Here is a 10,291-nt window from a genome sequence, read left to right as displayed (position 1 = left end):
ATTGAACTCAAGTTTTATTCATCATAAAATTCATACAACTCCTCATCACTGTCAAAACTCCCAACCATTAGCTTGTCCTCATCTGTGTCTGATGACAAATCACTGTCTTCATATATTGCCTCGTCCTCAGTGGGAAATGTAAGTAAAAAAATTTACAACCATTGTATAAGACGCACCCAGTTTTTAGACCCCAAATTTTCCGGAAAAGGGTGCATCTTATACATGGGGAAATACGGTACTTTTCCTGCCTCTGTTTTCCAGGTGAGGAAACTGAGGCACAAGAAGGCTCAGGGCACCTAGGATCCAGTGGGGCTGGGAGGGGAGTCCCAAAGACCCCTCTTGACTTGGTGTGTCACCTGCCTTGACCGAGGAATGCAGGGTCTGGTCAGCAAACTCCGGCCCAGGCTGAATTGTCTCATCTTGTGCTTTGGTAAACAAAGCTTTATGGGCATGCAGCCAGGCCCCAGAGCTGCGTGGTGGGATGGGACCACAGTCCTAAAGGCTGGAATGTTTGCTGAGCCCTATCTTAAGTTGACACTTGTATTCTGGTGTCCTGGACATCCTTGACCAAGCTGTTTGGAGAATTATTAGAGACTCTTGGGCTATCTAGTCCACTTTTAGAAAGCGTCCGTTTCCCATTGAGGCATACATCGTGTGTGTGGTACCCCACTCGCTCCCCTCTGCATCCATCACCATGGTGAGGCCACCACCAGAGGGAGGCAGAGGATGCTTCCCACACCTAGGGGTCCCGGGCCCTGTCTTCTGCCTGCTGAGACTGTTCTAGAACTTCATTACAGGGACTCACGATTCCTCATGCTCCCTGCCGTGTCTGGGAGATTGGTATTTGTGGCAGGCGTCCATATGTTCCCATCATGTGAACATCTGTGTGCATCTCATCTTAATGGATGTTTGGGTTATTGCCGGGTTCACCGTCTTTTAAACTGCAATTCCAAAGTCCCCAGATGTCTGAAAATGAAAGTTTCCAGAATTCATTTGGTGCAAGGCCTGACCTGGACTGAGGTGGGTTGTTTGTCTGATATTTGTTGGTCCCACGTTGGAGATTGTGGGTCTGACCTCTGCTGGGGAAGTTCTGTTAAGTGTGATGAGCAGGACGGCTGCCATGGGAGTTGTGGCGCACCTTCCACATGGGTGTGGCTTGTCCTTTCCTTTCTCCTCTGTGTGCAAACACCTAGAAGGCCAGTTAAAGACTAACCTCCGATGGCAGACGTAGATACTGTGAGCACACCTGTAGGAAGCCATGCCAGACCCAGGTCCTGGAGGCGCCAATGGCCCACAGCAGGGCCCCCGGCAGACGTCAGGGGTTCATAGAGATTGCCCAAATGTCCGGCCCTTCCCTGCGTTGTTTCCTGGGCGTGTTTCAGAGACTCACCTGCTCTTTTCCAAGGGTGGCCTTCCTCGGTCTGCAAAGGGCCGTCACCCCATGCCTTGCTCCCGAGACCTGCCTGAAGCTGAGGCTCCGACAGCACAAAGGCCTCATGTGGGTTTTTTTTTTTTATTATTTAATTTTAACTTGTTAGAATTTGTTCTGATGTCATAAAATGCAGACACCAGAAGGTATGTCTTCTCCCTATCCTCCCAGCACTCTGCGTGTCTTCCCCCAGAGAGCCCGGGCCTAGGCCTCCCTCTCAGCATGTTGGTGTGAAGTTTCACATGTGAAGTGGTGACACTTTCCATCTAAACTTACAGAACAATGGAGAGCGCAGTGTGATGAGCCGTGAGCATGGTGTGACAAGTGTGTATTGTGGCTGTGCTCCTTTAGATTTTTATTTTACAAAACTGGGCAGAGTCTGCACTGCTCAGCGGTACCCAGACGGGCCTGTGGTGATTGCAGCTTTCAGGTCCCCTTGCACGTCTTTTTATGGAGATGCACGTAGATCACAGGCCATACACCTGTCCTCCCCGCAGGCCATGACGCTGATGGAGTACCTCATCAAGACGGGCTCGGAGCGAGTGTCGCAGCAGTGCAAGGAGAACATGTATGCTGTGCAGACGCTGAAGGACTTCCAGTACGTGGACCGCGATGGCAAGGACCAGGGCGTGAACGTGCGTGAGAAGGCCAAGCAGCTGGTGGCCCTGCTGCGTGATGAGGACCGGCTGCGGGAGGAGCGTGCCCACGCGCTCAAGACCAAGGAAAAGCTGGCGCAGACTGCCACAGGTGAGTCCCCAGGGCCTGTGTGTCCCCCTCCTCACTGCTCCCTCCCAGCCGTGCCCTGTCCCTTTCTCCTGGTGGCTGAGCCCTCCTGCTCCCTCTCTGCTGGCCAACAGGACCTGAGCTCCAAATTCAGGCTTTCCCCTGCCCGCTCCCTCCTTGCCCGCCTCACCAGGACGAAGGTTCACCTGGGCCCTTCCCTTTGCCTCGAGCCTCCCCTGTAGCTCCCTGATGCTTCCCTCGCACAGTGGGCCCTGGAACTGACATGTGTCACTAGTTTGTCCATAAATGTTAGTGCCTCGCGAGGGCCCAGGTGTGCTCTGCACTCAGCCTGGGCCCTGGAGCTGCCAGACCCATGCGCCGCCATTCTTCTGAGAGTGGTCAGTGCCCAAAGGAAGAGAAGGCCACCGGAGGGTCTCCCCACACCCTGTAGTTAGGGACAGCCCTCTGGAGAGGGCATGTGCATGCTGATACCTGAGGAGCCGTCCTTCCATCTGTTTGGAGGCAAAGCCTGCTTTTAAGTTTTTAAGAAGTTGTTCATGGGCGCGAGCTCAGTTTGGCAGGTGGCTACCAGCATCCAAAAGCCACTTGGAATAGAGGGACTACAAGTCACAGTGCATTTGTCTCGGGACCCTTCAGTTTGACTGCCGGGGGGGTGGGTCTGAGGGGTGCTGGGAAGGGTGTGGCATCCTGGCTGGGTGGGCGTCACTGCTGAAACCAGTTCAAACACGAGGTATGAGCTCAGTGGGACGGTACCAGCGGGTTTAGGCAAGTGGAGGGGGAGGGGATGGGGACACATTAATGGTGAGCCTTACCTGCAGTGGGTCGCCTGGGCACGCGGGTCAGATCAGGTGTAGCAGGAGAGCCCATGACCCCTAGGAGCCTGGTGTGTTGGGGAGGGCCAGGCGTTCTGCTTGTGCCTATCATATCCAGTACCCACGAGGATGTGAGGGATGTGCCCAGGGCCATGGAAGATGGTGTTTCAGGCAGAGGGAGAGGGTGTGCCGTGGGGATGAGAGTGCTCTCAGAGGGGCCTTGGAGCAGGGTCACAGACGTCCTCTGTGGGGCCGGTCAGTGCATGTTCCACGTTACCCTTATGGGCTTCCCCCTTCCAGCCACTTCGCTGGACCCCTGTTTGAGCGGTGGGCTCTGTGCTTCTCCAGCTCTATTCTCAGATCCTGAAATTTGAATTTGGTGTAATTTTTGCATGTCTTAAGATATTTATTCATCTTTTGACCCCCCCCAAAGTACTTAAAAATGTGAAACCCTTTCTTAGTTTGTGGGCTGAACCAGAGTAGGGCTTGGTGGGTGTGGTTGCAGCCGTTTGCCAATCCTAGTCTTGGGACACTGTGTGTTGGGCCGCGAGTGCATGTTCAACAGGCTGACATGGGGCTGCATGGTTTCCCCATGGACTTGGCCTCACAGGAGGGCAGGGCGGTGCCTGGTCTGCTCAGCTCATCCTCACCTGCCTTAGCCTTGCCTGTGCCCTTTTCCTCTGCCCTTGTAACAGTCAGTTCTTGCCTCCCCAGTCTCGCCATCCTTCCCTTGTTTGTGACTCAGGCTGGTCACCCAGGATGGGGTTGCCTCCCCCTAATGCCATGGTCCTGTCAGAGCTAGTGTTGACCAGCCCTGGATCCTGAGGCCCCGCCTCCCCACCTGGGATCTTTCCTGGCTAAGACCAGGGAGGAAAGCCCTGCGACAAGCCCTAGGCACACAGGAGTCCCTGGCTCCATGTGGTGCAGGAACCCAGGTCTTGGGCTCAGGTTCAGGTTCCTGAAGTCTACTCCCTTGTCAGCAGGGCTGTCCTTCCCTGAGCGGGGAAGCTCAGGGTGGGGCTGGATAAGCCTCTTCACAATCCCTGCTCCCATCCCTCCTAGGGAACCTGGTGTCTGGGTCCCTGCGGGAGCCTTGGGGTGGCCAGCCTGGAAGTAGAAGCCCGCAGCTTGGGCTATGGGGTTCCGTCTCTCCCTCTGCGTCTCACCAGCTCTTCCTCCCCAGCATCCTCTGCAGCCGTGGGCTCTGGGCCCCCGCCCGAGGCAGAGCAGGCGTGGCCGCAGAGCAGCGGGGAGGAGGAGCTGCAGCTGCAGCTGGCCCTGGCCATGAGCAAGGAGGAGGCCGACCAGGTGCTAGGGCCAGACCAGGGGCCAGGGTGGGGGATTGGGGGGCACTGCGGGTTTGACTTCCGTTCTGTTCTGCCATCACATCTTCATACCTCACCCACAGCCCTCACCAACTCTTTCTCTCGGGTCTGCTCCCTCTGTCTGTCTGTCTGTCTGTCTGCCTGCCTGCTGGTCCTTCTTTACCCTGTCCTGGGAATTCCCCTCCCCCTTCTCTCCCTGGAAGCTTATCTTGCCTTGGCCCTTTGCTGGCCAGCTCTCGTCCCCCCACCCAAGATTGTTTCCCTGCTCTGTCTCTGCTAGCCCTTCACCAGTTTGGGGGCATTCCCCCCCCTCCCCCCGCTCCTGCCTCCCGCACTCTGGCCCCCTCACACTCTCTCTCCCCCAGCCCCCGTCCTGCGGCCCTGAGGATGACGTCCAGCTCCAGCTGGCCCTTAGTTTGAGCCGTGAGGAGCACGATAAGGTCAGAGCAGCCTCCCCACCCCGCCAGGCCCCTCTGAGACCCTCCCCAGGCCCCACCTCCTCACATCCTCTTGAAGGGCCCCTACCCCACTGGCCTGTCCACAGTTTCCACACGTTCACACCGGAGCGTTTTTAGCTGTAGGTCCCTGTGTAAGATGGATCCTCAGACGACACCATACTTGAAGCAGGTGCCTGGTAGCCACTCCGGGTGGTGAGGGCCTTCCCTTCCCTCCAGCACAGCCCCAGCTTCATCACCTGCTCCGGGCAGGAAACACCTGAGTCTGGCGCCTGGCAGGAGGGCCTGTGCTTCCCATCCTGTCCGAGCAGCGCCCTTGTCCCCGCCCCAGGCTGGCACCCTGTGTCCCACCCCATCCCACATGTTGTCCGCATCCCATTTTAATTTTCAGTCGCCTTTGTTTGGGTGGGAGAGGGTTCTTTGTTGTCCAGTCACTCAGTTTCTGACTCTTCCCTGCTGCCTGCCTCCATGGCCCAAATAGGAGGAGAGGATCCGCCGTGGGGATGACCTGAGGCTGCAGATGGCCATAGAGGAGAGCAAGCGGGAGACGGGGGGCCAGGAGGAGGTGAGTGTGGAGAGGGGGTCCCTCTGCACCCCTGCCCTGTGTGTATGTGGCAGGTGTCCAAGCTGGCCTTGTCCTCTGGTCTCTCCTCCTGTAGCCTCGCACAGGTCACCGTGGGTGTCCTGAGTGTCTTCACAGCACAGCCAGCCTCCCAGACAGTGGTCGCAGGTCACAAGGCTGCTCCAGATTCCTGGGGTGGGGACCAGATCCCTCCTGATGGCTGGCCTGGCCTGAAGACTTTATCAGTGCCCCACCCAGCTCAGAGGGGCCCCAGAGGGAGTCCCAGCCCAGTACTAGTCTCTTCATCCTGAGGAAGGGGTGGGAGGGTGGGGGTACCCCAAGGGTCACATCCAGGGAGATGGGACTCTGGGCAGCAGGGTCTACCCAGGACGCAGGGAACTTGTGTGTGTGGGTGCGTGTGCTGTGCTGGGAGGCCTGGAGCATGCAGTGACATGCAACGTGTGTTGGGCCCCAGGCTAGGTGTGCTTAGGAACCTGGGGTTCCCCAGCTGACTTGGGGTGTGTGATCATCAGGGCTTCCTGGAGGCTGTAGGATGGGCTGGCATGAGTGGCTTTGGCCTCTGCCTTCATTTGCTCAGGGGCCCTGGTAGGCATGGGATAGTGGACAGAGGGGTGAGGGTGCAGGGAGGGCCGGGTCGGGGGCTCTGGGGTACCAGAAACAGGGAGGGCATGGCTGCCACCTCCCCGTGACTCCCGTACTCCACCCGCCCCACCCCCGTTTGCCCTGCACGCTTTTTCCTGGGCCTCTTGTCTATCCCTCCCCCTCACACCCTTTTTCTTCTCTGCAGTCGTCCCTCATGGATCTTGCTGATGTCTTCACGGCCCCGGCTCCTCCCCCAGCTTCAGACCCCTGGGGCGGACCAGCGCCCCTGGCCACCGCCATCCCCACGGCTGCCCCCACCTCGGACCCTTGGGGGGGACCCCCTGTCCCTCCAGCTGCTGATCCATGGGGTGGTCCGTCTCCTACACCGGCCTCCGGGGACCCTTGGAGGCCTGCTGCTTCTGCAGGGCCCCCGGTTGACCCTTGGGGTGGGACCCCGGCCCCCGCAGCTGGTGAGGGGCCCACGCCCGATCCATGGGGGAGCTCAGACGGTGAGTGCCGGTCCCCACATCCAGGTTGCAGTCCTGGGCATGCCTGGGGCCCTGAGGAGGAGGGGTCAGATAAAATAGCCCAGAGGAGGGCAGGGAGAGGGGACAGTGGGAAGGGCACTGTGGGGAGGCTGGGAAGGGGTTGGATGCCCACAGCATCTGGGGGAATGGGGCTTGAGCAGCAGGGTGGGCAGGCGGGCGGGTCTGATGAGCACAGATGAGTCCCCTCACCCTGGCTGGGGGCTTCCTGGGGGGCATCCTGGAGGCCTCAGGGCCGAGGAGGGCTTGGCCCAGAGGGGAACACAGGCAAAGGCCAGGCTGTGCGAGTGCCCAGGGCTGGAACATCATGAGGTGAGGGGCTGGTCCTGGGGGAACAGGTGCTTCTGAGGGGAGGGGGCCTGGAGTGGGGGCTTTTGTTTGTGAACAGCCACTGACTCAGGAGACAAACCCCCAACCACACAGCAGGTGGGGCCCCAGCCCCTCATGTGCCTTTTTCCTCACCCAGGTGGGGCCCCAGCCAGCGGACCTTCAGCCTCCGATCCCTGGGCCCCAGCCCCAGCCTTCTCAGACCCCTGGGGGGGGTCACCTGCCAAGCCCAGCACCAATGGCACTGCAGGTACTGGGCGGGCACTGGGCGGGGGCAGAGTCACAAATGATGAGTTTGGTCCTGAGTCCCAAGTGGCGAGGGGCAGAAGGCGGGCCCCTGGGGGAGCTGAGTGGTCATCCTGACCCCCCACAGTGGTCGGGGGCTTTGACACGGAGCCTGATGAGTTCTCTGATTTTGAGCGACTGCGCACAGCCCTGCCAACCTCAGGGAGCAGCACAGGTGAGTGCCCGCCATCACACCTGTCCCAGAGACCACACTCCAGGGTTTAATTAGCAGTATGAATGCAACCCCTGGTTGGGCCTGTCTTGTTTAAATAGCTTTATTGAGGTACAACTAATCACCCCCCCATCTTCAAAAAGAACATTTAAACCTTCTTTTGAAATAATTTCAGACTTAGAGAAAAATTGCAAAAATAGTACAAAGAATTCCTTTTCTTGAGCTTCCCCAAATGCTGACCTCTGATTTCTCTGTCCCCCTGGAATGTTTCTTTGTATGCATTGCAGACTCCCCAGATGCTTCTGCCTATGCTGTGGCTGGAAGGGACAGTGCTCTTTTTCCACACCTGCCCACTGCCCAGGGTCCTGTCCGCAGTGGACCTTGCTTTTCGACTTGTCCCTCTTCCTGGGCCAGTTTAACACCTGTTGCTGGCAGTCTGGGGAATGTTCCTCAGTTTGGGTGTGTCTCTGTGCTGTGATGGGAGCTCTCATCGGAGCCTCTTATCCGGAGGCACAATGTCTTGATTTTCCATCACTGGTCATGTTCCCTTTGGGTCCTTTTATTTTTTACCTCTTTGAGTGAAGCAGACTTTTATGTAACCAGAAATACCTGGAGACCAACTGGGTCCTGCCCATGTAGGGAGGATGTGGATTGCCAACATTCCCTCTCCTCCCTTGCCCCAGGATTTGTTTAGATTACTACCCAGTCTGCAGTTTGCATTCTTTCACGCCTTTTTGGTCAGACAAATTTGTGCATTTTTTTTCCCAGCGTTAGATAGGATTCTTAAATCTTTTTTTTTTTTTTTTTTTTTTAAAGTTGGATTTCAAACTAACAATGTCATCTTAAGTCCCTCTGGATCACCTGCCTGTTTCCCCACCATGCACTTTAGTCGAGACTGTGGGGCGCGTCCTACCTCCACTTGCTGGGTTCTTTCGTGGGTAGTTCTTTCCCAGCATCACTGCCCTGGGGATTGTCAGATAGTGTTCCTTTGATCTTTGTCCCTCGGCCTCAGGCCCTCCTGGTTTTGGCCCTGGGCTCTGCCACTTGGTACCACTGGCCTCCTTTCCGAGGCTCCTGCTGTGAGCCCCCTCTGCTCCTTTCAGGGGAGCTGGAGCTGCTCGCCGGAGAGGTGCCTGCCCGCAGTCCTGGGGCATTTGACATGAGTGGAGTTGGGGGCGCTCTGGCAGAGGCTGTGGGGAGCCCCCCGCCCCCAGCAGCCCCAACCCCCACACCGCCCACGCGGAAGACGCCAGAGTCATTCCTGGGGCCCAATGCGGCCCTCGTAGACCTGGACTCGCTGGTGAGCCGGCCAGGCCCCACGCCGCCAGGAGCCAAGGCCTCCAATCCCTTCCTACCAAGTGGTGAGTGTGGCCCCTGGAGCCGGGATGCTGGTCTCGCTCATGACCTCCCACCCAGGCAGACCCCCTGACTCTGCTCTGTGCGCCTGTCCTCTTCTTTCTGCAGGAGCCCCGGCTGTTGGTCCCTCCATCACCAACCCCTTCCAGCCCGCACCCCCTGCGACACTCACCCTGAACCAGCTCCGGCTCAGTCCTGGGCCCCCGGTCCCGGGGGTGCCACCGACATACATCTCTCCACTGGGTGGGGGCCCAGGCCTGCCCCCCATGATGCCCCCGGGCCCCCCAGCCCCCAACACTAACCCTTTCCTCCTATAAGCCTGGGTGGGAGTGGGTGGGCGTGGGTGGGCCCAGCCCAGCTCCCGTCTCTGCTCCCTGGGAGACCAGTGTTGTGAGTGCATGTGAAGTGGGGACCCCCCAGCACCCTCCCCTCCTGGGGCCACTCACACTACACCTCTTCCCACGCTCCCCACCCACCTCCCGGAGAGAAACTGGACGTGGGGGATAGGGAGGGTACTGGCCAGAGGAGGACCCCTTCCCGTGGCATTAGAAAGGGTGGGACAGCTGCACCCCCCGCCCCTTCTCCCATTCCTGACGGCCCCTCAATCAGTGTTTGAGCCTCCTCCTCACACCCTCAGTGAATCCTTGGTGATGATTTTGGCAACTTCGGGAATAAACAGCAGTTCTCATGGGCACGGCTCCCCAGTTCCCATCCATGACTCACGTGGCCCTTCAGCTGGGGGGCCCCGGGCATGGGAGCCAGCACCGCTTTCTCAGAAGCCCTGGTTTCTGGACCCTTCTGGAACCATGGGGGTGGGGTGGGGGCTATGCTGGGGTGCAGGGCCCCCCGAGTCCTGGCAGAGTGGCAGCTGTGCAGGCCCAGGCATGGCCCCTTGTGAGGGTTGAGCCAGGCACCCTGAGGTCAGCCAGCTGTCGTTCTTTCCCAGGAGATGCTCTGGACACGAGTGAGGTGACAGGCAGGTACAGGGCACTGGGTCACAGGGCGAGAGGGGCAGCTAAGCTGACCTAGGGTACCTATGCAGCCCTACCCCCATGGTGATCAGGGCTGACCACATCTCCCGGGCCAGGTGGCCGACGTGAGGAGGGTGGCATGTGAGCCTCAGAAACAGCTGTGAGGACAGCGGCCCCCAGACGGATGGCAGCGAGAGAGAGCATGCATGGGCGAAGGTGGCGGTCAGACTTCCTGCCGTGCAGTGGACGGTCCAGCGGGCTCTCTCCTGCAGACCAGGCTGATTGGAAGGTTGTTCGGGCCGGATGGATGGAGTGGGGCCACCAGGAGGACGGGCCCAAGGATGCCCACGTCGGGCCAGTTGGCCCAGGACTTGAGGTGCCTGGCGCCCTGTGCACTGTGGGAGTGAGATGGCTGGGGAGCCAGGGGCTGTTGCCAGGATCAGGGGTGCTGTCCCTGGCCAAGGCCGAGGTAGTGTGTTCCGATGCTGGGGCCCAGCTGTGGGGCAGGAGAAGGTCCCTGTCCAGACTGAGTCAGAGCCTCGTTCACCAAATTGCTTGTGCCTCGTTACTTTATGCCTCCGAAGCAGCAGACAGCAGGAAAATCACATTTTGTTTGGTTTACTTGGGTGGACAGCTTAAAAGTCAGAGACTTCCCTCAATTTCCTTGTGTGTCACAATGGAGAAGACAGTAACAAAATAATAAAA

General features: G+C 58.6%; 1 protein-coding gene across 7 annotated transcripts in view; it reads left to right on the top strand.

Moving 5' to 3' along the window:
• EPN1 (epsin 1) overlaps positions 1-10,291 on the top strand; it is a 16,571-nt gene that overhangs the window by 5,118 nt on the left and 1,162 nt on the right. The window contains exons 3-11 of one of the 7 annotated variants that reach the window (XM_019627887.1): positions 1,927-2,176; positions 4,169-4,293; positions 4,676-4,750; positions 5,247-5,330; positions 6,136-6,439; positions 6,942-7,052; positions 7,176-7,262; positions 8,363-8,620; positions 8,724-9,962. In XM_019627887.1, coding sequence (XP_019483432.1) covers positions 1,927-2,176; positions 4,169-4,293; positions 4,676-4,750; positions 5,247-5,330; positions 6,136-6,439; positions 6,942-7,052; positions 7,176-7,262; positions 8,363-8,620; positions 8,724-8,932 — 1,503 coding nt within the window. In that variant the 3' untranslated portion in view covers positions 8,933-9,962. Of the gene's footprint in view, positions 1-1,926; positions 2,177-4,168; positions 4,294-4,675; positions 4,751-5,246; positions 5,331-5,424; positions 5,523-6,135; positions 6,440-6,941; positions 7,053-7,175; positions 7,263-8,362; positions 8,621-8,723; positions 9,963-10,291 lie in introns of those variants that run through there. The other 6 variants (XM_019627890.1, XM_019627892.1, XM_019627893.1 and 3 more) reach the window with 6 other exon arrangements.

Source organism: Hipposideros armiger, unplaced genomic scaffold (assembly GCF_001890085.2).
Source record: "Hipposideros armiger isolate ML-2016 unplaced genomic scaffold, ASM189008v1 scaffold_742, whole genome shotgun sequence".
Classification (NCBI taxonomy): domain Eukaryota; kingdom Metazoa; phylum Chordata; class Mammalia; order Chiroptera; family Hipposideridae; genus Hipposideros; species Hipposideros armiger.
The sequence above is the reverse complement of the archived record's forward strand: the minus strand, read 5'-3'. Positions and strand labels throughout refer to the sequence as shown.